Consider the following 26,061-nt stretch of genomic DNA (forward strand, 5'->3'; position numbering starts at 1 on the left):
TCCACAAATCCTCCAGACCAGGCTGGGCAGATATTTCTCAGGGCTGACCACAAGTAACATTGCCCAGGAGGAGACAAGGGGGACACCCCAAGAGCTCCCCTACACCTGAAGTGCTACCATTTAATGGAAAACATTCACAGCACAACTGTTCCTCCTGGTGGCAACATCTGCACCATGAATATTGCAGCTGACACCAGTAATTGCAGCATAAGAGGTTTCAAGCAAAACCCCTCTGGAAAAAAAATTGAAGAAATGTCATGGAAGGCTGAAGGCGATTGACAGAGGGCAAGTGTCAATGGTAAATCACTGGTCAGCTAAATTTAGGAAGGCAGGTTGGGAGCTCTCCATGACTGGTTGGGTGTCTTCAGTTCAGACCACTGAGTCAACTAAAAACATTTAGCTATGACAGTGATGGGCTTTATAGAGAACTACAAGATAAATGAAGGGAAAAAGGTTATCTAATAATTACTGTCACTGTTTCACATCCAGCTGCATCCACAGCTCAGCTTGACCTTTGAGGAACAATGAATAATGCACCATTCTGGTGAATGTTCCCCCTTTCTTGACAGACCATCAGCACACTGGTAAGGGAGGACCTCTCCTGTTTGTCCTTTACTCACTGTTTGGTTCATTCGCTTTATGTAAGAGGACCAAAAATGTCCCAGAAAAATATTATATCTGTTTCAAAATAGTTCCCTTGTAATTTCCCATTGCTGAAATCCACAAACCATTGTTGCTCCAAAATCTGATGCAGGGACAGCAGCAAAGCTCACATGAAACATGGGATCAAACAGATCTCTCTGTCTTTGGGCACCAACAGGAAACCAGTCTGCAGTGCTGAAGCCACTATCTCCAAGACATCCAGACACTGATCAAAACCAGGGAGAGACAGACCTGGATTCTGTTTCCAGCTTGGCAATGTTTACATGGTACACAAGTAAGCCATGCCTTGTACTGAGCTGAATTTTCATGTCCTGCTAAACTGGGCAATGAAACAGAATAAAGGTGTGAGGAGTGCTGGGGATGTGCTGCATTGTAGCAAACAGCTACTGAGCTCTGAGCTGGTCACGAAGTGCCAAGGATGAGGAAGAGTAGGCTTTCTGGGAGACCTTCTGGGAGGGGAAGGTCATACAACCCCATGGCAATGCAGTGGTTTTCCAAGCTGTAAAATCAATTGCAATTCACCTGCTCTGCACCATTGCTTGCTCCAGGCAGATCTCTTTAGCCTGGCCCATTTCATGTATCCAAAACTCAGTCTTTTTGTGGGCTTCCACTGGCTTCAGACCAGGCCCTACCAAAGCAGGCCCAGCAGGCACCAAGCCCCATGACCAACCCTTGAGCTGGCTCATGTGCAATGGGGAGCAGAGACTTGGGGCAGGAGGGTGTCCCAAGAGAGACAGCTGGAGGTCACAGTCTCTGGGGCTCTGCTGACACTGGGGTTTGGGAATGTGTTGAAGTGCCAGTAAGCTGTTTTGGTCACCAGCTATTAACGAGGGGATCTGACAAGATTCAAAGTGAATCTCTGCACCTGTTCAGATAAAGCACAAAGATCAAAAGGTCTATTTAAAATTGGGAGAGAAAGGAACAGTTCCACCAACAGCTCTCCCCCAACACTCGATAGTGTTCACACACGTTATGATATGAAGGATTAGTGGCTGGAGGTCATAGAGAGTTTGTGCTTTCCCCCAGCTTCCCAAGGAGGTGTGAGACCAGTTTCTGCAGGGCTTCAGCCCGGACCATCGAGATGCGCAGCACTTCCTCGTGGTTGGCTTTCTCTTGGCTGTTGTAGCTCATCACTGCTTTGTTGGTGATGAGGGAGATCCCAAGGACTCGGAGACCACAATGCCTGGCTACAATTACCTCTGGGACAGTGCTCATGCCTACAGGAGGAGAGAAAGGATGAGAATGAGTCAGGATTTACACCAAAACAAGATCTCTCCAAGGCTGCACAATCCTACCTCTAAGCACACGCCCTTGTCTCATTCCCCCCAGCTCTGTGTCTGAACTCTGTAATAGTTAAAGGCTGTGATATGTACAAGGCTCAAATAGCTGCAGACTACAGTTACAACTCTGCTCAGCACAATAAACCTCCTGCATTTGATCCTTGTGTCAGACTGCTCGCAGACTTGCTAAGGTAGCACTGATGTGCTGTGTCATTTGGCTCTTCCTTGGCTAAAAAAGCTATTGCAAATAAAAATGGCTTTGAGGGGAGCTGAGCTCCTTTCCTCACACACAACGAATCTGTAGGTATTAATATACAGACTTCCATGAGTCAGGGGTCATGGAAGGAATCATAGCTGGAGGAATCATATGGATCATGGCACTTTTAGTTTTCTTTTACACTGTTGGGAAGGTATCCATGATTACCATCCCTAAACAAGACTCATAAGGAAGGCTGGTTTGTAGAGAAAAAGCACTGTGAAAATCTTTACAATGTCAGAATTAGAAGAAAAATACTAGAAAAAGACTTCATTTTTATTGAGCCCCACTTAGTCCTCCTGAAGTGGAGCCATCTGAGCATGAGAGACTTTGTGTTTGGGAAATAAACACAAAGTTGTGCTGGGATCCCTGTCCTGCTCAGCTGTAAGCACAGGGACTTTGTGCAGATCCTCCCAGGAGCTGCACTAAGCCACTGCAGAATGAAGCAGAAATACACAGAGCTCATTTCTCCAGCCCCAGGAGACTTAGAGAGTCAAAAACTGAAGCAAGTCAGCCTTGAGCAGAATTAACTGTTCAATCCATGTGCTCAAAGAGCCCTGGCAGCCCAGCCTGGCAGCTCACCCACAGCATCAGCTCCCAGCGCCTGCAGCAGGCGGCACTCGGCGATGGTCTCGTAGCTGGGCCCAGCCTGCAGGCAGTACACTCCTTCCCTGGTGAAGCTCAGGAACCCCAGCTCCTGTGCACTCTCCATGGCCAGGCCAAGCAGATCTTGTTCATAAGCATCTGACATGCAGGGAAACCTCACTCCAAACCTGAAAGGCAGTAAAGGACACACAGCTGTGTGATTGTGCTACTGCTCCCTCTGTCAGAGTCCAGGGATTGTCATTCTTTAGAGAAAAGGGCAGACCTGCCATGGATGTGATCTCTCTCATTCCACTCTTATCATCAGGTAATTCTGCCATCAATCATGGTTGGGAGGACCTTCAAAGGCTATCTCATCAAAACCCATGCAGTGAGCAGGGCCATCTTCAGCTAGATGAGGTTGCTCAGAGTCCTGTCCCACCTGAATGTTTCCAGGAATGGGGCACCTACCTGGGCATGACATTCCTGCTAGATCTAGTCATCCAAGACTGTCAGCACACAGAGCTTATGGCTGTTGGAAGGTCTTGCACTACTTCCCTTCTGCAGGAACCCTTCTGGAATGGTCTTTCAAGGGCTCCTGTCTCTAGGGAGCACTGATGGCCAGTCCTCTGTCTCCTCAGTAACTGCTCATGATGTCTTTTAAACATTCCCCACCAGACAGTTGCTGCTCTGAGGCACAGAGTCCCTGGCTGTCCCTGGGTGGAGGTTTGAGCCTGGCCTGATGGAGCATCAGTCCCTACATTTAAGGCCCATCACAGCAGGCAGCTACTTTACATCTCGGAGCTCCAGGGCCGTATTTTAGGTAGCTTTCATCTTCTGCTTCAAGACTGGGTCTCTTGCTTTTGGTCTTAAAATAGCAGCTCAATCCTGCTCCTGATGGAGTGAATCCTGCTGGAGTGAATCCTGCAGAAGTAGATGGCAAAGATTGTTATGCTGCCACTGAGGAAACCTGGAAAATAAACTCCCAGTCATGTTCACCAATGCAGTTCAGTAGGAGTAGACCAGGTCCCTCATTTATGCTATTAAATCTTCTGCTTGTTTACATGTTCTTCCAGCTGAATGCTTAGGGCAGTAGGTGGCTTATTTTGTTTTTATAAACACTAAATATTATATAAATAAAAACAAACTTCCCCTTCTGGTCTAAGGTAATAAGTATTCATCACCATGAAAATTGCTTCCCTTTTCTGAAGGATGACCAGCAATGCAGAAGCCCAATCTCTAATTTATTAAAAAAATATTATTTCCACATCACTTCATTGCCTCTAGTTTTGCTCTGTTGTGCTTAGATAAATCCTTCCTGGTAGCTCAGCTGGACAGGATTTTAGGAGTTTGCTCAGCTAAATCTCTGCAATACTTTGAAACCTGATTCATAAAGACCTTTTGCTCATTTGGATGCCTTGGTCAGCAGTACAGAAGTCACCTCCCAGAGCACTGCAGTCTTCACCAAGAAGCTGCTTTGGGGAGGCAATGAGGCAGCTATGCTGCCTTTGAACGCTGTCCAGATGCAGTTGTTTGATTGGAGTTTCTCCTCCTGCTCCAGAGCAATTATGCAAGCCCAGAGAGCTTTAAACACTCCATGTAGCTTCTCTGCTTTTGATCACTTTCCTCCAACCCACGGCAATGCCTACAAAAATGTAAAGATGTTCCACTTCAGATGGGTACTGTCCTCTTGCCATGGAATTGCAACACAGTGATTATTTCTCCTGAGGCAGCTGCCAGCACCTTTCAGATTCTTTCAGAAGCAAAAGCCAGTTCTGCTGTTACATCAGGAGGGAACTAACTGAAAACCAGGCAGGCCACCTTACTCTCAGCAGAACTTTCTCTCTGGAAAGATCTGAGGACAATCCAGGTGCCTTCCCTGCAAACATGTCCATTTTTCACAATGGGCCTTCCACCTTACCAGTTTGATGGTGTCTTGGAAGGATTTTGGGATCATAAATTCATTTTGGAAGGGACCTTGAGGTCATCTAGTCCAGCATCCTGCTCAAAGCAAATCCAAATCTGGCGGCAACTGCAGTTCAGGGGTGAGGATATGTTAGAAGCTCCTCTCTGCACTCTCAGTAAGGTAAAGATTCTGCTACACAGCCAGTACAGGAAACCTGACTTCCCAGTTCAGCCAGCAGCAGGTGGCTCTTGTCGATCTCAAGGTCGCTGAAGAAGCTGCCATGACAACCACCTCTCATCAGAGCAATGCCTTCAGTGAATACAAAGGCACTCCAGTTTGAAGACCTGGATACAGCAGTGGTGATAAGGAGATTTAGAGGCTTCATCTTTGCTCTGCTCTCCACTTACTGCCTGGCCTCTGCTGTACCCAATTCCATCACACCAGAAATGGCTTTTGATAAACCCAGGCTGGAGACAGCACAGTTCACTGATTGCTCAGTTAAGAGGAACCAACAGAGAGAGGGGATGATAAGAAGAGGAGCAGTGTGTGTCTTCAGCAGATGGTACAGCTGGTCGTGTCAGGAGAGGGATCAGAAGCCTACTTGTACAAAACAAAACCTCCTGGGGGTTTGTGTGTAAGCTCCTTGTAGGCTTGTACAAGTAAGCAACAGTCAAGGGAAGGCAGGGCAGGTGGCACAGCACATACAGCTACTGCTGTAACTCTTCCCTTGTGGTTACCTGGAGCCAAACTCTGCCTCCCAGTAAATGTTTGTCAGTAGGCACAACTGGCAGTCCCAGCCCGTGGCTGAAGGGAACAAGGATTAACTGGTGACAATGGAGCTGATGCCTTCTTACCGCTCATCGTTTGGGCCACGCAGGGGATTCTGCCCTCCCAAGCCAAACAAGCTGATGTGGTCCCTTATGAACATGATGTCCCCCACTTGGAAGTGGGGATTCAGACCTCCAGCAGCATTAGTGACAATCAAGATCTCCACCCCCAGGAGAAAGAACACCCTGATGGGAAAGGTGACCTGCAAGAACCAAAAGCATATGTGCAATGAGTATCACAGTCAGCAGACAGCCACTGCTACTGCATTTGTAATATCACAATCTGTGGATGCAAAGAGTCTATACATGGAGACAAAACAACCTTCTGCAATTTTAAACATGCCTCTAATTTAAATAGAATGTTAATGCTTTTTGAGCAAATTAAACACAATCTTGCAATGTTACAAAATCTTGCATTAGAATCCAAGACCACATTTCCCACAGTTGCACTAAGGTCAAATAAAGGTGGTACAGAAGGAACATGCAGATAGTTTTTGCTCACTGCCAAGGTCTTGCAGAGATCAAGCCACTGTGCTGATTGAAGTAACTACTTATGCACGTGGACTTGGAGAGTAATCCAAAGCTAAGGAACAGTTGGGAGCTGGAGAAAAAAAAATTAGAGAAGTTTGATTTTGAGGAGTCACAAAGGAATTTGGATGATACCTGCTATCAATCAAATGTTACTGTGAGCAAAACATTTCCTAGTAATGGGCACCACTTCTTCAAGAAGTAAGTTAATTTTAATAGACAAACATGACTTGATAAAGCTAATTTTGTACTGAGTGATTTTAAAATAGCTGGTTTTCTATAAGAAGTTGGGTGGTGCCAAAAATTACGGTTTATATCCAAATGCAAACAACCTCAATGCAAAAAAGGAAAATCACAGAGCTATCCAAATTTTAAAAAGAGCCAATAAATAAATATTATTGTTGTTTTCTAGCAGAAAACATGTGCATGGTAGGTAACATAATTCTCCACACATTCCAGTATGTTAGCTAGGAGGTTATAGCAGCTTGCAGCAGCCTGGGAACTTTTTCTAGGGAAAAAAAAAGCTGTAAACTATACAAATGCAATAGAAGATTAAAATAGATTATTCTTATCGAAATTTTCTCATTGCTGATTTAAATCATGATTAAACTGACTAAGTTAAAGCATGTAAATTAATCTGCCTTATATGATAAACTATTTCCCTCTGTGAGAGTAGCAGGGTCAGCCAATTTGTGTGGCTGTGCAGCATCACCTTCACTCAGCAGAAGCCAACTACCTCTTGGTTTGAACTCCCAATTTTATTTTTTGGGGGCAGATCTGAAATCTAAGAGAGACTCATTTCAAGAGCACTGTAAGTTCATTGCAAGAGATAACATCCTGCATTTAGACAGCAAGGCAAGCAGACACTTCTGCAGCTTTTACAATAACTCTCCCCTAGGTGAATATTTTCCTTAAGGAGAACTCACCGTGCTGAGAGAGTAGCCTTCATAGGAGTGGAAACGTCCCTGCATGCACACGCAGGGCTGTCCATTCAGCTCCCCAAACACCAACCTGCCAGCATGCCCTGACACTGGAAATTAACAAAGTGTCATTTTAGTTACAGGTCTCAAGGAATTTGACTTTAGAGGGATCACTTAGGTGACGATTTTGCTTTACCGCAGGGCCAAGCACTGCAAAAGCAAGAGCTGGAAATCAAATAAATAAATAAATAAATAAATAAATAAATAAATAAATAAATACCTATAAAAAAGTAGGGCCCCCGATGAAGGAAATTATTGGCATCTGACTCTAAGGCTTTGGAATGCTGAACACTCACTTTATTAAAATTATATTCTGTTGCAACTGTACAATAATTATATTATAAAGAATACTAAAGAATACTAAAGAAAACTCATGACTGTCTCCCGACAGTCAGGATGCAGCCTTTTCCATTTGTCAAGGAAACAAAACAATTTTCAGCAGAATCTAATTGACAAATCACTTTGGATAAACAATCTCCATAACGCGTTCCACAGGTGCAAAACAACAGGAGCAGTAAGCAGAGATAAGAATTGTTTTCCCTTCTTCTCTGAGGTTTTCTTGCTGTCTTTCCCAGAAGAAATTCTTGGGAAATTGTGCTTTGCTTTTCTCTGTAAAGAGAACTGTGGCTACAAATACCTATATCTGTGCTATGATATTTCTGGTTCTTTACTGTGAACACACATTTCACCAGTGTGGGACTGGTGTGCAGACTTGAGTGATCCCTGTGTGAGGCTCTGCTGCAGGCTGCTGGTGGGTGGGGTGCTGATGCCCTGAGTTGTGCTCACCTGAGCTCTGTGGGAAGTGAGGGATGTCCTCATACAGGAAGACTGTCCTGCTGTCCAAGGCATCAGCCAGACCTCCCAGCCCAGAGCCGCAGACGATGGCGATCCTGGGCCGCCGGGCAGCACGGGCACGCAGCCAGTCGGCTGCTTCCTTACACACCTCGTAGCTGTTCCTGCAGGAGGAGAACAGGTCAGGGAGACTTACCAGCCCATTCAGAGAACAAGCTTCAAAGGAGAAAAGTCCTGAAAAGGTGCAGAGAAAAAGAAATTTCATTAAGACTATAATAATAGAAGCTTCACTGCTATTATTGAAGATGCATCACTTTTAATCTCATGTATTTTACCCCTGACTACAGGGAAATAATTTGAATCCCCTTGGCTGGTTTCATTCTGTAGATGAAGAATGGCTAATGATACCCAGATCACAGAAATGTCACAAGGCATAACCACTCCTGCTTCTGATGGGCTCTGGTTTCTCCTGAGTTCCGGAAGAAAGGGAAAAGCACAATTAGACTGAGAAAATCCAACCTATATGATGGATGTCCAGCCTGTGATGGGGAAATACAAATGTGGAGTAGACACTCATCTGCAGTAGGTAAAGATTCAGGTAAACTTCTGAGACACAGGTCAAGCATCATCTACAGAGATGGAGAAGCCAATCTTCGTAAGTGCTGAGTGCCATCAGCTCCCACTGCTTCCATCTAGGCTGGTACCACATGTCAGACACCCACCCTCTCGATACCTCGTGCCTTCAGTACAGAAGGATAAACATGGAGATCTTACTCAGCCTCTTCTCTCCCACAGAGTGGGCATGGGATCACACCTGCAGCCCAGACATAGCCAAGAGGCCCAATGACATCAGTCTCCATCAAAACAAGTGAAATCCAGGAATTTGGGCTCCAGAGTTTAAAGTGATTCAAGAGGGGAACTCGGCAAATACCTTGGTTAAAAAAAGTCTTATCCAGCAGGGAGCCCCATTGCCTGAAGGTGGGATAGAAGTTGGCATTACAGTGCCTGTTGTACATCTGTCTCATGGGAAAGGAGAAGAGTTCAACTTTTAACCTCTTAGCCCACTATTCAGATGCCTTAATCACAGTTTGAAACACAATCAATAGCAAAATAATCCTATAATCCTGTTTCCAATAGGACAATGCAGACACTTTCTGAAAGTCAATATCAAGGTTGATTGGAAACTATCCTCAAAAGCAGGAGTACTAATAGCAGTTCTTGGAAGCAACTCAATCATTACCATTGATGAGTAGAATTAATGATTGTACATGGTAGAGGACTGGGTCCAGGAGTGAACCCACAGGGAGGGGCAGCAGTTCTCTCTATGAAAAGTTGATCTGATTATTGAGAGGTGAGAAAATCAGATACTGTGAGGCTGCAGGTGATGTAAAATTGACTGGAGGTGCTGATAAGCAGTCACTATCTATCCAGGAATGTTTCTTTTGGTTCTTTTTTACCAAGTCTCTGTTTTCAAGGGGTGTAAATCTTAGTGATGCTGTGATGCTGCTCTCAGCAGTCCTAGAGGATAGACAGAAAAGCTTTCTGAGGTGAGGTGCTCCTCACTCCAGGAGGTCTCAGGCCACTAAGAGGATTTGACTGTGCATGTACAACTGGTTCCTCCAACTAAAGCACCAGATATTGAAACAAAGGTTCTCAATTCTATGCTTTTTCTTTCTTTATACTGAAAGGGTCAGTAGGTACTGCACAGGTGTTTTCTGTGAGCATTTAGCCTCTTAACTGTCTCGTTACTATTCTAAGTCTTATCCAGCATATGATACCTCAAACTTACAGTCCTGGTTACAAACTGTGATGTCAAAAATACCCAAAAATGTCATAAACTTGCAATCCAGTGGGAAGAAATAACTTCCATACACATAGATTAAAATGAAGAGTCATACCTAGCTGAAGTACTTTTCAAAGGAAAAGTTTGGAAATGAGAGAGTTTATTTACCATCATATACTGAATTTTCTAAGTGCATCATGAGCTCCTGAAATAAGCAGGAGCTGTAAAAATGACATTATTAAAGACTACACTTGACTACGTTATCACTTGCTCCCAGACAAAAGCTTTAAAAGTGCTTTACATACATTAATGAACAATTCCCCCCAAATTCTCTGTTGAATAACTGTAATCCTTGTTTAGAAATTCAAGGGAACCAAGCGAATTTATATGTAATGCCCAAGGTTTTAACATACCTGTGGCAGGCATGAGAAAAGAACAAGGTCACCAGGATCTGCTCTTCCTCATGATCATAATACTGCTTCTTTCAGATTGTTTTTGTTGGTTTTTTTTAAAGTGCATAAACCATTGCAAAATAGCATTAAAGAATGGATATTATTCCTATATCCTCAGAAATTTTAGGAATGTGGGATGGAATCCATTCAATGTCTGCTGAAGACATCATGACTGACTGAGCTATGCCAAGTTACAGTGGCTTTTTTTCCTTTTAAACAGAAGATATTAAAATACTTCTTAACCAAAGAAGTAAATCTGCAGTGCTGCATATGTTTCCTTGCCTGAAAGGAGCTCCAGCAAGTGCACAGGGGCCTGACAGAGCCCTGTCCATCCCAAAGGCTTTGGGCACATCAGAGCTGTCCCCAGTGCTGAGAGCACAGAGATGCCAAAATTAATCTGCTTGCAGTATTTAGCTTTCAGAAACCTTCCGGATGACATCAAAGGGACTGGCAAGCACTGATAATTTCTGAATGCAAGGGAGATACCTGCTCAGCAGGAGCAAAGGGGGAGTTTGACCTGTGGGTCACCCAGCAGAGTGTTCAGCCTGGAACTGCATGAGCACAAGGCCTGTGCAAGCTTTTTGACAGCTTGAATTAATACATGTAGCACAAAGGCCCCTCTAGCTGCTCTAATAATGCACACCTAATAATAGTGCTCAGTAGCATCGCTTTGGATTAAATCACAGGATCAGCTGAAAACACAATCCCCTTTATTGTGATTGCTGTCATCCACTGGAGAAACACATCTGTTGCAAAACACAGGACTGTCACCGGTGACAGATCTTTTATGGCATGAAAAATAAACCACTCTTATTTGCTTCTAAGTTGGCTGAAAGCAAATCTATGTAAAAAAGCAGACATATCCCAATAAACAGCTAAAGCATTATGTTTGGGGGCACATGGCCATAAGTATTCACAGTCTGTGCCTCTCCACAGGAGATATTTGCCTCTTCTGGCCCATAACCTCTCCCAAGGTCACCTACTCGCTGCCATATTTCATAATACCAGCACCTGCACAGGCAGATGGCCAGATTGCTCTCCAGTAATAAGATGTTTACTTCTGAGCAGCCTTTGTCTGACATTTATTGAGTGCCCAGTAGAAAGGAAACAAGGTGAAGAAAAGAGATGTAATTTTGTTAGCCCCATCCAGCTTGGACGTCCGTGCATCCCCTATTTCACAGCACCTTACCTGTCTTCCTCAGCATAGGCCATCCTCCTCCCCTCTGGTTAACCAAAAGAAGGGGATGGTTGCTGGCAATGGAGCTGCAGGGTTTTATTTGACCAAAGAGCAGAGGCCTATTGAACCTGCAGAAGCTGCTGCTGTCTCTGGCAGTGAGTCAGGGAAGTGTGTCCCAGCTTCTCTCTGCTGTCCCCTGAGCATCTCTAATCCCCGAGTAGGAGGGGCATGGTGAGGACATCTGCTTTTCTGGCCTCACCCCACATGACACACATGCTCTAGAGCTCTGCAGAAAGCTTACACGCATGCACACACACACTGTAATGCAGATTAAGCCTAGAAATTTCACACGCACACACACAACTTTTCAGGGGCTGACAAGGGATCTGCCTGGATTTGCACCTCTTGCATCACCTGGGAACCAGCTGGAGTCACCTGCTCCTGTGCAATTCAAACCCCTGGGAGTGTGCAGATCCTGCGAGATGACCTGCAGCACCTATCACTGACACCAGACCTTTCCACATCTCACATCACTGCCTTCCCATTCTTTCATGGTAACCAGGGGTGATGACCCAGTAGCTCCCCTCAGGGCTGTTTGTTCATCTCTAATTGTCTTACCCTTCCCAAGAGGAAATACTTTGAGATATGCTAAACCTCTGTTCAGCAGAATATGGGAGACACAGGAAAGAAGACAGACACCCCTCCATCTGTCCCTTTAATTTTAGCTTTGCTGTGTATGAAAACAAATATAAAAACAACGCTGTCATATGGATCTGTTTGTGCATTGGTGTTTGATCCCAACAACTGATGTGAACCACATTTTGCAGAGCCAGAGATGTTTCCAAGACAAATGAATGTCAAAAAAATTCAAGAAAAGCAGTGATGAGTAGAGACCTTACACGCCCTAGCTGAAAGGCCACATCTCCAATATGCATTCACAGCTTAATAGATCCAAAAAGCACACATGGGGGTATAATTTATAAATATCTCAAGCAGGGACAAAACCTCAATTAGAACTTGTCAATTCTTAGACAAATCATCCAGACATTAATAAAAATTCAGAAAACTGGGCAGCACCCATTTCAGGTCTTGGATTTCTTTCTTACATTCTTCTTTCCTTTTTGGTCTTGAAGATCTTGCATCAAACAGACCATTGTTGCCCCAGAAAACTGTCTCTGAAAACTTCAAAATCAAAGGTAAAAGCAGAAACCCAGCGATGCTAGCACAGGCTGGGAATCTGCAACAACCAGCAGAATTTAAAAATCCAATTCTGTTTTATTTGTTGAAACATACAGTTGGCACCAAAGAAACAGAAAATGGACCTTTCCCATCAAGTTCTTGACCGCCCTTCTCCCACAAGTTCACACTTCCATTTATTTCTTGCTTCCTCTTAGAAAACTTAAAATGCCCCTTCTACAGAGACAAGCTCATGGTGTGCTGCCACATCAGACCCACAGTACATTGCTGCACTGGCACGGTGCATCTTGCTCTTGGTTTGCTGGAGGCAGTGGGAAAATCAACATTAAGGAGCTATAAATAATTTTCCCTTCTGTGCCCTCTAACTCTGTTTTTACCACGTTTCCCCTCCTTTTTCAGATATGGCTGCTTTTTGTCATTCTCATTCTTGTACTTCTGAATCTTGGCCACATCTGCCTCTGCCTGTTCTATCCTCCTTTTTTCAGCATTGTTTTTCTGTACAAAACACAGCAGCCTGAGAACAGAGATGGTTTTAGGTAGATTTAACTGCACCAAACCCTGTGCCCAAAGAGGGCCCACACTGCTTGGCTGTCAGCCAGTGTGCCAAAGGACTCTGGAAGTCATCATCACCACAAGCAACATTCACCCAAACCCAGGGTCTTAGAGCCACTTACCAGCTCACTCAAGTCTTTCTGCCCTCTGGAAGTCCAGGCTCCTCTTGCCACTACTCAGGACTTCTTTGAAACCCATTATTTGCCCCCATTAAATTAAATTACAGAGCAATGTTAGGCCCTTAATGTTGATTTTCCATATAGCTTGTTGGTATCAGCAGAGTTCTGATGCCCCCCAGATATGTTCCCTTCTTCAGCCTTAATCTGATTACGTTCATTAATCTGATTCTTTTTTTGCAAAGCAGACAAGAGAGATCAGACAGCCTGAGAGCTCTTCCCAATTTGCTCTCATCTAAGACAATCTCCTTCCTAGTTTGGATTTCCATGGAAAACAGGATTATCAAAAAGGGGCCATTTTATCTATCTTTCTGCAATGTCTGTTATTTAACAGCAACAGAAATTACTTGAGTTTTAACCTGTAATGCTGCATTGGCTGGACAAGTACAAGATAAACGTTCACCCTACCAGGACAAAATTAATTTGAGCACTGAGGACATTCATGCCAATTAGACTGCAGGGAATGCTCCAAATCAGATTTATCTAGAAAAAGAAGGTATTGAATAGATTGCATAATGCTGAAAAAAATTATTGAGAGTCTTTTGTCCTGAAGGAATCTCAGTTGTCTCTGTCTGTGTGTGTCTGCAGCAATTTGTATCTATAATCCTGATGTTACTGCCTTGGCTGTCAGTCAAGCCCTGCTTCCGTAGTGAGAACTTCAACTGCTACAGGATGCAGATACAATCACCTGAAATTATTTTCTAACAATGCTGTACATTCCTACAGCAATTTCCATCTAAAGAAGCGTCGTGAAGTATTTTGCAAGCATTTCATCAAAACATTTAATTAATGCTTTAGGGTAAGTCTCCACTTTCCTGTGTGCTGACATTATCACTGTATCAAATTATTTTGCAGTCTTCTCACACCTACTGCACATCACTCTTTTGGGAAGAGGAACTGAGCTGCAGAAATATTCACAGAGTGTCTACACAATGGGGACAGCCTTGCCCAGAAGAAAGTATCCCCCCCAAAGCGCTACAGGCATTACCATGCCCTTACAGGTGCTCTGACCTGGGGGGCATTTCTCCCAGTTCTCTCACACTTAAAAAAGCCAGGATTGTGCCTCAGTGTTTTGAAGGAAGGTGAAATGGCTAAAGCTTGGAAAGATTCTGCTTTTCTGCTGACTACCGAAAGCACACACTCTAGGTTTGATTAACAATTACTGACAAGAATTAATCAGGAATTTTGCAGCAATTTGGAAAGGCTTTGTTTGGGAAACTCATTATTGTCTGTACACTGGCTAGCCAGACAGCCACTGGAGTGTTACTAGCCACAAGAGAGGTAGATAAAATTGAATTATATACCAGAAAAGTTATTCCCCAACAGATCATTTTAATAACAATCTCTAACAAGATCTGCCTGGAGTGGTGAGCATACTGCTCATTGTACATTGACAGGAAAGAGACCTCTGACCACAGTGAATGCAGCAAAGGGCTGGCCAGGGGAACAGAAAACCAGACGTTCAAAGACCTTGTCATGGTTAGCTGAGCAAAATGAGAGCAAAGCAATGCTTCCATGACAGCCTGAAAATGTTGCCATGGAGGCAGGAGAGATACAGAAACTTAAGACAGGCAGCAGGAAACCGAGGAGATGCGTGTTCAGTTAGGCCAGACGTCAGAAAAAAGCTTCCAGCTGGCCAAAATGCGCAGTCCTAAATAGCCCTCCTGTGAGGGCGGTGGGAAAAGGCTTTTAGGACAGAGATCAGTTAATGTAAAAGGTTTATGATGTTTACTGGTAGGGAAGCAGCCACAGCACTCACAAATTATATGCCTGCTCTGTAAAACCTCACCATCTTTATAAGACTCAGGCAGAAAGAGGAAGCAACTTGACGAAACCTGAGAATAAATGACACCACAGAAATCAGTAAAAGAGCAACCAACACTTCCATCCTTCAGCTCTAGGAGATGTATCAAACCGCAAAGGGTAAGACTGGGGTTGTGGCCATGGGAGTTTGTGGAAGCAAAAGCACCTGTGGCAAGGAACTTAGAGAGAAAGAGTATAAAAAGGATTGTTTGGGGATTTGAGGGAAAGGAGTTGAACCTTCTGAAGTGATACAAACACCAAGGATCAGCAGTATGTCAGGCTTGGGATGAAAGGATGGGCTTTTCAATGTGGAAGTGCTCTGAGGCAGGCAAAAAATCAGAGTACAGGGCAAAGTATGGTGAGGGCTGAAACAATCTTTAGTGAGAATAAGTGGAAAAGAAATCACAGATCCTGGTGGACTAGAGACTAAAAAAGGCCAGGTACTCCTGTGGTCTACAATAAGCACAAATAACTTGAACTAAAAATTATAAGGGATAAGGAAGAAATGCTTTCAGGCCTGTCACAGAAGAAAACAATTCTCAGATAATTAAATTATACTACACAGCTCCATGTATCACTAAGAATCCTTGTCAATAGATATATTTCCCTATTCAACACAGGTAAATGCAGTTCATATGCTGGCACCACAGCCAGCTGCTGGCCTGGGGCTCCAATATGCTTCTCTGTATGAAGAATACGATTTCTCCTTAGGAAGGTCACTTATTCATATCAAAACAACACAGGACCAAAGTTTATCCTGCTCTGTGGTCTGGTTTCATCTTCAATAATTGATAATACTTTCACACAGTGAAATGCCAGACCTTTCACTAGGTCTCAGGACCAAGTCCTTATTTTCCCAAAGCCCCCTTTGGAAAACGCTGGATTCTGGAGGTCAGTAGGTGAACCTACTACCACTGGTAGTTGTGGTCTGTCAGGATGTATTTGTGCTGTTCCAACAGGATCAATGCTTCCTCATTATCTTGTCTGTGGTGCAATAATAACACATTATTGAACAGTTGATAGGTTTCCCCTTTAATTGGAGTGATTTTTGTTTAAAGAAGCAAAGGTTAGACAATTGCACGTCATTTTACCAACTGGCTACGTCAGACACTGTTTACTGGAGTTTCCCAACTCACTTTCCTTGCAGCAGATAGTGGCTGCAATTCCTCTGGTGATGAAAGGGAACAAAAATCTGCCTGACTTTGGACTGCAAGCCAGCAGCAGAAGAATGACCCTTACAGATCAGTCCCCAAGGTCATGGAAACCCACCTCATTAAGGACAACCAGCTGTCCCAGCATCGTGCACCACATTGCAATAGGCAAGAGTGTTGTGATTTAGATACCACACTGTTTAATTTAGATACTCTATTAGCAATAAATCTAATCATAATCATCCACATAATCACTGTGGATAATTCTTCTCATGTCTGCTGAGAGCCTTCTCTCAGCTGCTCTGCTACACCAATGTTATCATTCCAACTGACAAATATCCTGCATCCAGTACAGTGATAGATAAAACCATGGTGAGAGCTGGTGCAAAACTATGTGGGTTTGGGACTGATCTTTAGGAGCAGGGTGAGAAGTTTCTTCCATGGCTCAGCATAGTCTTCCCAGACAGTTCCCTGCACACATCCAGTATGATTGAAAGAGCTCCCAAACAGTCCAGCAATACTCCCCAGTTCCATCACATAGTAGAGTTATACCCTATATATGTACAAAAGAAAAAAAAAAATCAGGGGCATAAACAAGACTACTTTGCTCTTAATGAGATGTTTAACTTCCTGTGTTTGACTGCCCAATATTCCCTTAAAGACAGATGCTTCCATCTGGGGCTGTTGGTTCCACAGCTGTGCACAGAGGATGCGGTCTGATTGGGAAAATATCAGCTGAAGATCAGCTGATAAAAGTTTAGCTCTATAGAAGCAGGGCTAATGCAGGAAGAAAGTGCTATGTTCTCATTTTAAGTATATTAAATGGACCAAAAAAACCCCCAAACCAAACAACAACAACAAAAAGATTCTTTTGCATAAGACCGAAGTGTCTACTGAAATTTCTGCTTTAACTTGAAGAGATTTCAGAAAACATAGAAGAAGCCTGAAGCTCATAAGCTGAGTTGAAAGTTTAATTTCAGAAAAAGCATCACATTTTTCTTAAGCATGCTATTCAATCACATTTACTGTAGCTAGGACTCTTGTGCTGTCATGCACTCAGTGATGAATTGTTCTCTCCTGTGATTTGGAAGAGCCTTATCTCCACGAGTCCAGGGGAGTGTGACACTGAGAAGCTGCAAGCTACAGTAAAAGCCTGGCAGGGTAGAAATGCAAAGGTCAAGCCTTGCTTGGAGACCACTTTGCCCTATGAGCTGAATTGTAGCTGTTCTCTTGGTAGTGTTATCCGAGCACTCAAGAACATGTGAAAAGTGATGTGTGTAAGAAGAAATTTTTCAAAATTAACGCTTAAACTCAATGCTTTAATTACCTATGGCCCACAGAAGTCAGCCAGTGTAAACATTGTGGCTGGTGTGTGAGTACACAGAAGCAACAGAAGGAAGGCAACCAAAACATCCCAGCACCACTGGAAATATCCATGAGAAAACCAAAACTAAAGGAAAGCTCTGCTCAGGCTTTTACTACAAACACAAACATTTCAGACTGTAACATACCTTTGACCTTCCCACTAACTTTCAATTCTCATGAACTAAAGGTAAGATTTTAGCAACACCATTACTGTGTGCCCTGTACAATCAAGAGAGACCAGAGCAAGCACTGGAGAACCCTCCATACCCTCAGCTCTACACCTCAGCAGCTGCCCACTTGCCTTCATCCATCTTGCCTCTACTTCTACAAAGCAAAAAATCTTGGTTGAGTAAAGGTGATCTTCAAACAGGCCAGTCAAAGGGTGAAGAGTCACTGAGACAGAGAAACCTTCCATCTGCACCTCAGCTCTTTCTCATTAGGTAAAACTTCTTTCTGATGAGGTAAGTACCATTTTGTTACACCACTATTAGGGGTCAATATGACATGATTTGGCTTGAAAAAGACATTCTCTCTTTTTTCCCCCTCAAGGGATTTAAAGACTTTTAGTCTTGCATTCCTGTTTATAGGTAGCACTGGGCTTTTTCTATACTATATTTTGTAGTAATATTGCTTCATTTTAGAAAGCAAGCAAGTAGATTAAAAGAGGAGAGGAAAGTTGTCTGGTTATAGATCCCTGTGTTCAGTTATGATTTTAACGTACAAATTCTCTCATTTACCTAGAGTGGGAGAAAAGATCCCTTATGTATACATTATTACATCCTTAAGAGGGAAATGTAAAGGTTTGGGTTTTTTTCAGTTACTGGGCTTCAAGCAAAATTTTCCCAAGTTATTAGTTCTGGAGTGCCTTGTACTGATAGCACCGAATCTCTGTACCAATACTACTTCTGGCTTAGGACTGGATTGAGCTTCATGAAGAATATGTGAGAGTGCAAAAATCAATAGCAGGAAGCCTCATACTAAAGCAAAAGGATTTCTGCTTACTCATGCTCCATTGTTGGCTATTTGTTCCCAGAAGGGTTGGGGAGTGCCATGTTCCTGAACCTGCATATAGGAAAATCCCCATAATATTTAAAGTCTCAAAAGCAACTTGCACCTGCTGTCTACTGTAATAATGAATATGCTTTGACCTTTCTGCTTCTGTGTGCAGATTAGATGCTATTTTGCTGTCTAAAGCGTCTGTGTTGCCAGGGATGCTGCAATGGATGCTCAGTGATGCTCATTATGACTCTGTTAATATTTCAAGGCTCTTGCCTCCTGCTAACCCAAGCTGGGTGTAACAAGTCTCCCGGGGATTTAGAAAGGGCAGCAAGGTGGGTTACTATGTGAAGAGTCTTCTTCAGTACCCGTCTTGTGGGTTCCAGAGGGCAAAGCAAGCTCTGGAGGAGCATCACTGCTGACTGCGGAGGCTCAGCGTGCGCTGAGCCGGGGTCCCTGCAGGGCTGCGAGATGATCGCACCGGGCTCAGGCTCCCAGGGCAGGCGGCCCAGGGCGTCGGGAAAAAACACACAGGGCGCTGAGCCCCAGCCCTGCCTCTCCAGCGGGTGGCCACACATCCCAACACAGCCTTTCTCCTCTTTTCTTCCTGAGCAACGTGTCAGCGCTAGCGCTGGTAAGTGCTGCGCGGATAACTTCTAGCAACGCTGTCCTGCTGGGCTGCCCCGCGGCTCGGAGGCGGCTCCTCTGCTCCCTTTTCCCCGTGACAAACAGCCGCGCTTGGGCTCCTCTTTAGGAGATGGAGCCGCGCTGCCGCCTGCCCGGCCTGCCCGGGACTCGGCTGCTTTCCCCCCATCCCGGCTGCGAACCGCCCCACCGCCGATGGCAAAGCCGCGGGGGCAAGAGCCCGCCCGTCCCGGGCCGGGGCGGTGCCCCCCGAGGAGAGGGCGTGCCGGCCGGGCGGGGGCCGGGCCGGGCTGGGCGCTCCCGCCGGGTAAGAGCGGGAGCGGCTCCAGGCCGCGCTGCAGCCGCGGCCTCGCGTACAGAGCAGGCGGCGCGGGGAGGCGCCTCGGGCGGGCGCGGCGCTACGAGCGGCCGGGGCGGAGGGAGGCGGCCGGGCCGCGCTGAGGCGGCGGGCGGGAAGCGGAGCGCGGGGATGGGTGAGGAGCTGCGCGGTGGTGCGAGCCCAGAGCCCGGTCCTGGCCGGAAGGGGTCTGGAAATGATGATGAAAAAGCAGGCGTTTGCCTGTTCTTGCTGTGTGCCGAGCGAGCTTGGATTTAGGTTGAGCTTGTTAGTATTCTGGCTGGAGCACCTCTGGGGCAGGCTGAGAGAGCTGGTGTTGTTCAGCCTTGCAGAGCGCTCTGGGGAGCTCTTAGAGCCTCTCTAGTACTTTAAAGAGGCTTATATGAAAAAAGGAGAGTGACTTTTTATATGGGCAGATAGTGGTGGGGCAAGGGGAAACATTTTTAAAGTAAAAGAGGGGGGATTTAGATTGGATGTTAGGAAGAAAATCTTCCGTGTGAGGGTGGTTAGGGCCTGGTACAGGTTGCCCAGAGAAGTTGGGGCTTCCCCATCCCTGGAAGTGTCCAAGGCCAGGTTGGATGGAGGTCTGAGCAGTCTGGTCTAGTGGAAGGAATCCCTTACCCATGGCAGGGGGGTTGGGATGAGATGGTGTTTAAGGTTCCTTCCAAACCTCTTCTGTGAATAACTGGGGTAGGCTGTAATTAAAAGCCCATAGTTGGTGTTTAAAATGAAATAAATTACACAAGGGCACAGTGGTCTGTGTTTTTCCCAGTTTTCCTTTTTACCCAGAACATCCTACAAGAAAGAATGAGATTAAAGCCAGAGTCCACCTGCATAGAGGAGTGAAATTAAACCTGCCTGTGGAAAGGCCTTAAACTGAGGAAAGGCGAGATGAAACCTCAGCTCTGTGTGTGACCACGTGCCTCTCCTCTCCTGAGAGGGCTGGTGGTGATGAGGGCAAACAGATGTGGGCTGTGGCCTGAGATGCTGCGCGGGTTTGAGGGGTAGAGTAAAGTGCTGAGGGTGGCCGTTGTTTCCAAACTTTCTCAGCTCTTTCAGTTTTAATCCAATGTTTTCTCAAACTCCCTTGTTATGTAACACTTAAGGTCACTGTATTTAGTGTTTGTGGGAAGGAGAGGGCTTGAGGGATGGTTAAAGAGATAGGCTGAGAGATTTCCTCTCTCGGGTGGTAATTTTGATTGAATTATTTTGCTTAAATGAACATTTTAGTTTGGAATAAATTGCTGGCTGGCTGATTTCTGGTTAGTTCCTGTCAGTTGTGTGCTGTGTGCTGAGCGGTGGAGCAGATTGCAGCAGCCTCATCAGCTTTGTGTGGCGTGTGTTTGTGTTTGCTGGCCTTTACCCACTTGCAGCACAGCACTTAGCACTACTTTCTTCTTTAACATCAAGCACGCATTCCCATTGACCACAGCTGCAACCAAGTCCTCTCACTTCAGGTTTATCACAGCTTTTTCAGTCATTAAAGGAAGGCATGAGGGTTTGCAGTCATCTGGCAGAGAGCAGTAGTGCTGAGCAGAGGAATGGACAGGTTTTGCTCACTGGCTGGTGTTCAGCATCCCTCCAGGGCGCTTCAGCTGAGGGGCAGTTCTCAAGGGTGCCAGTGAGGGCTACCCCAGCATTACTCTGGGTCTGGTGGAAGAGGTGGGAGGGTTGTTCCCGCTTGGAAAATTGGAGGAGCAGCAGCTGTGCTCCCTCTCAAAGTTGCCTTTGCTTGTGGCTCCCCACCCTCCATACTTAGAGCTCTTGGATAAACACTGCCATAATCAGATGATAACATTTCTGGGCCACTTGCTGAATTTGGAGAGCTTGTGGTGTGTTCTCTTTTGTGACTGAGAGAGAAATTTGTATTGAAGTGTTTAGATCCATACAGTGAGCAGAGTATTCAGTCAATGAAGGGCCCACACCAGCAAACTCTTCTTCACTTGCTTTGTAAATAGCAAGAAGGGCAATTGAACTGGTGAACCTCCTGATTTTCAAATGACTTTATTTAAGATAGCCCTCATTTACATTCCTCATTGGTGCATCGTTCCATGAAGCATTTACCTCTGTTCTAGAATACAGCTCTTAAGCAAGGCACATTTTTATTTTTTATAAAAAGCTTTTCCTATTTCTGTACTAGTGCAATTGGAATGACATGGTTTCTTCTCCCCTGATGTTGTCCAGGTTTTGAGTCCACCCAAGAATGGATAAATGTAAGCAGCCTTATGTTAACCAGAAGACCAGCCTTGAAAAGTTCAGTCCTGAAATTCTTTCTGAAATTGAGAAGCTCTTTGAGAAGAAGTTTACTTACACTAAGCCAGTGAATGATGAATGGAAGCTGCCAGATCCCAGCCATGCTTTTACATGTGATCATGTGGAATTTCACTCACTCCTTGCTCTGAAGGACTCAATGAATGAAGTGAAGAACCAACTGAGTGATAAGAACCTGGAGGACTGGCATCAGCACACCTCATTTACCAATAAAGCAGGGAAAATAAGATCTCATGTGAAGAAATCTGTCAATGCTGAGCTCTGTACCCAGGCATGGTGCAAATTTCATGAAATCCTGTGCAGTTTTTCTCTTCTCCCAGAAGAAGCTCTCCAGGATGGAGAACTGAATTCTGTCCACCTCTGTGAAGCACCTGGAGCTTTTATAGCCAGCCTAAACCACTTCTTGAAGTCCCATCGTGTCCCTTGCCACTGGAATTGGGTAGCTAATACTCTAAACCCTTATCATGAAGCCAATGACATCCTGATGATGATCATGGATGACCGTCTGATAGCAAACACGTTACCTTGGTGGTACTTTGGCCCAGATAACACTGGAGATGTGATGACATTAAGACATCTAACAGGACTTCAGAGCTTTGTGAGCAATATGACCACAGTCCACTTGGTAACTGCTGATGGCAGCTTTGATTGCCAGGGAAATCCAGGTGAGCAGGAAGCTCTTGTCTCACCCCTTCATTACTGTGAAACAGTCACTGCTTTAATGATCCTGGGCACTGGAGGATCCTTTGTTCTGAAGATGTTCACTCTGTTTGAACACTGTTCTATCAACCTGCTCTTTCTGCTAAACTGCTCTTTTGAGGAGGTCCATGTCTTTAAACCAGCCACTAGTAAAGCTGGAAACTCAGAGGCCTATGTGGTTTGCCTTCGCTATATGGGCAGAGAAAGCCTTCATCTGCTGCTTCCTAAAATGACACAGAACTTTGGAACAGAAATGGTCAACAAAGCTCTCTTCTCCCAGCATACACTTCCAGAATCATTCCTTAAAACACATGAAGAGTGTTGCATGTTCTTCCACAAGTGCCAGGTAGAGACTATCTCTGAAAATATCCGTCTTTTTGAGCGCATGGAGGAAGCAGAGCAGGTGAAACTGAACAAGTTAAGAGACTGTGCAGTAGAGTTCTTCATGCAAAAGTTCCACCTGAAACCCATTGGCAGAAATAACTGGCTTGTCAAGAAATCCCAGGCTGGTTGCAGCATGAATGCAAAATGGTTTGGGCAAAGAAACAAATATTTTAGTACATACAATGAAAGAAAGATGATGGAAACCCTGACATGGAATGATAAAGTGGCAAAGGGCTATTTTAATCACTGGGCTGAGGAACATAGTTTAAATAATGCTGGGAACATGTGTGTTCTGGAAGGATCATTTTTTAACCTTGAATGTAGCTTTTGGTACATTTTGGAAGGAAGAAGATTGCCAAGAGTAAAGTGTTCTCCATTTTGTGATGTTCAGGTCTTAGAAAATCTTAATGAAGCTGTGAAGGAGTTGGGTGGGGGGAGGCTGAAAAGCAGATCAATGCTGCAGCCTTGTCACTCTTGTGAAGTTCTTCCTGGGGAACTCATACTGGCAAAAGTGTCTGATCTTTCCAGGTGCCATCAGGAAGTCCAAAATGAAAGTTGTAGTGACCAATTCAAGTGCCTTGTGGTGGGCTTTCCCACCCTCTGTGACACAGAAAGCCAGGCCAGTATGGAAATAAAGCCCATGGACGCAGCCGCGCTGCTGACTTTCAGCTTCTCTTTGCTGTACGATGGAGAACCAAAGTACCAGCAGCAGCTTTTGGAGTGTGTTCTGCATTCGTTGGCACAGCTGGCAGCAGGAGATGCCTTGGTTTTGCCCGTTCTCTCCTGCCTGACACGCTTCACAGCTGGCCTGGTCTTCATCCTGCACTGCTGCTTCAGGAGCGTCACGTTCGCGTGCCCGACCTCGCGGGAGCCGCTGAGGAGCGGCGCCGCTCTGCTCTGCGTTGGCTACCGGGGCCTCCCCGCGCCCGTGGTGGAGTACCTGCAGCACCTGAATGCACTCATGAGCTCTTTGCTGGACACAGACTCTTCCCAGCAGGTTCTGCAGTTTGTGCCCATGGAGATACTCCTCCAGGGCAAGCTGTTGGAGTTTCTGTGGGATTTAAACACAGCCATTGCAAAGAGACAGCTCCACCTGATTGTGCAAGCTCAGCAGCAGCAAATGACTAGTGACATTCCACTTTAAAATAATTCTAGAACTGTGTGAGTTGCTGCTGCTAGACCTTGTTTCACAGGCAGGCAGAAGGTGTTAAAAACATTGTTAATGTGAAGGTAACATTAATGCAAAACTGGTGTGACATTGAGGGTGCTGGCAGGATGTTTTGAGCTATCAATCCTCCGTGCACCATATCGTATCTGTAGGAAATAGGAGAAAAGAAAGCCAGACCTTGATTTCTGGCCACTGAACTGGGTGTTTTAGGACGCAGAATTACATGGAATCTTGTATTCAATGGAAGCAAGGGCTGACAAGTGAGCATAAGCCTCAGAGCCTCCTATTACCATCCTTAAAAACTGTCTTTTGACATCCCTTTAATTTACAGTTGGTTTAATTCTTAATGGTGACATGGGGGAAATCCTGTGTAACTTGCCTTACCATTTTGGATGGTATGAAATGGTGGTGGCTATGGGTATGTGTCCCCATTTACCATTCTTAAACAAGAGCCTCTGAATTTTCACCTCGTAGCCTTTGAATATCAGCCTCTTCTTTAGCACTTCAGTGAGTGAGGACTGAGATGAAAATTTTCTTGCCAAAGCCTGATAATGGTTTCTCCGTCTCATTCTTGCAGCTGTTTTGTGAATGCCATGCTGATATCCTGAGTTCCAATTCCTTGTGCACTTCAGTCACTTGACAGAAGGATCAAATGGAGCTGTTTATGCCAGAGAAGTGCTCAGCCTCTGGCTGTTCATTGCTTACTCTTCAGGCAATAATTTGGATTGCCATCAAACCCTCTCTTGTGACTTCTTATGGGTCCAAAGCTGAGCTCAATTCTCGAGAATGAAATTTGCTAAAAGAATTAGCCAGTGGCTGTAGACACTTAGGCTTGTAACAAGCCGAGCCTTTAGGAGATGTTTAAATGCAGGAAACTTCCACCAGCCATGAGAGGCTCATAACATGTAGTTGCTGAGATTTGCCTGCTTTTCCATGCTAAAAATCCTTAAAACAAAGGCTTTGAGGTGTTACCACCTGAACAAACAGTTCACCAGTTGTGTGCTGTCTTTCTTGTGCACACAAGTGTATTCATGTTTGTGTGGGAGCCCTCAGGGTTGTACAGCCACAAAGCTTTTGTGTTGTAAGTAATCAATGTGTGCTTTTGATGTGAAGGATGCATATATTTTCTGAAGTAGAAGAAAAGATGTTAATTTACATGGCTGTTGTATATTTTCATTTTATTGACAAATGTTGAAAATGTTAAAAGACTTTTTTTAAAAAAAAGGGAAAACAACTGATGTTTGGAGAAAATAAAGCCTTTTATTTTAGGTTTTCAGTGTTGCTGTTTACATGTTTCTTTACCAAATATGGAAGAAATCAATGAAATATAGTAGGGGAGCATAGGAAGGTTTAAATGGTTTTTTTTGTTTGGTTGGTTTTTTTTTTAGCCAGGCTTTCCTTATCTTGTCATTTATCCATCCTTTATGAGTGAAGGGTGTAGTCATCTTCACTTCTCTCTAACTTTAACCTTGGAGTTTACCAGCTTAGAGAGACTCCTCTTGCAGATGTGGTCAAAGCAGTGGAGGAGGCCTGCACACAGTTCCCTTGGCTTTGTCACTGAGCCTGACAATCCACGTTCCTCTGTGGTTCCTGTAACTCTTAGCAGCAAGGATTTTGTCTCAAGGGTCTTCAGTTTCTCCTGGCTGTGACAACTGCTCAGGTAGGATGAGGTTGCTATGTACTTTTGTCTGCAAAGTCCATTATTTATTCTTATCCAGATGTTCTCATCCTAATTGCTTGCCTTCACCAAGTGGTGTGATTGAGAAAAAGCTGTGTGCCTTATTCAGGTTCTGCTGCACTGCCAGGGGTGCCAGGTGATTGTCTTTGGGTTGGCTGTCCAGTTTGTCCGTAGAACTGTCTGCTAGCTCATTTTGATTGAAATTATCAATGCTAATGTGTTTTTCCCGTTGCCTTTCTCTTTGGAAGTAAACACCAAATTAGAGAGCTGGGGAAGATCATTCTTTGTCCTTGAGGTGTGAGATGACACAGGAAATGAATCCTGTTCTGATACCTTCGTTTCTGCACAGCTAGTGGTGATTCTTGGGGAAATCTTTATGCAAGAAGTGGAGTTGAATGGATGATGAACTGCAT

General features: G+C 44.7%; 2 protein-coding genes across 2 annotated transcripts; one reads left to right on the plus strand and one right to left on the minus strand.

Moving 5' to 3' along the window:
• Positions 1-1,662: 1,662 nt before the first annotated feature.
• Positions 1,663-11,261, minus strand: LOC311159080 (purine nucleoside phosphorylase-like; the record flags this gene model as incomplete). Its single annotated transcript, XM_084214972.1, has 6 exons — positions 1,663-1,880; positions 2,782-2,972; positions 5,542-5,717; positions 6,969-7,072; positions 7,809-7,978; positions 11,239-11,261. 6 exons carry the CDS (start codon positions 11,259-11,261, stop codon positions 1,663-1,665), a joined length of 882 nt encoding a protein of 293 aa, XP_084071098.1.
• An 8,098-nt stretch (positions 11,262-19,359) lies between these two features.
• On the plus strand, positions 19,360-24,081 carry CMTR2 (cap methyltransferase 2). Its single transcript, XM_084215074.1, has 2 exons — positions 19,360-19,418; positions 21,633-24,081. Exon 2 carries the CDS (start codon positions 21,652-21,654, stop codon positions 23,944-23,946), a length of 2,295 nt encoding a protein of 764 aa, XP_084071200.1. The 5' UTR covers positions 19,360-19,418; positions 21,633-21,651; the 3' UTR covers positions 23,947-24,081.
• Positions 24,082-26,061: the final 1,980 nt, after the last annotated feature.

The sequence above is a fragment of the Fringilla coelebs genome (assembly GCF_963513975.1).
Source record: "Fringilla coelebs genome assembly, chromosome: 14".
Taxonomy (NCBI): domain Eukaryota; kingdom Metazoa; phylum Chordata; class Aves; order Passeriformes; family Fringillidae; genus Fringilla; species Fringilla coelebs.

What these genes read in the sequence shown, in the direction of transcription:
- CMTR2 (XM_084215074.1), top strand. Translation starts at nt 21,652, where the DNA reads ATGGATAAATGTAAGCAGCCTTATGTTAACCAGAAGACCAGCCTTGAA.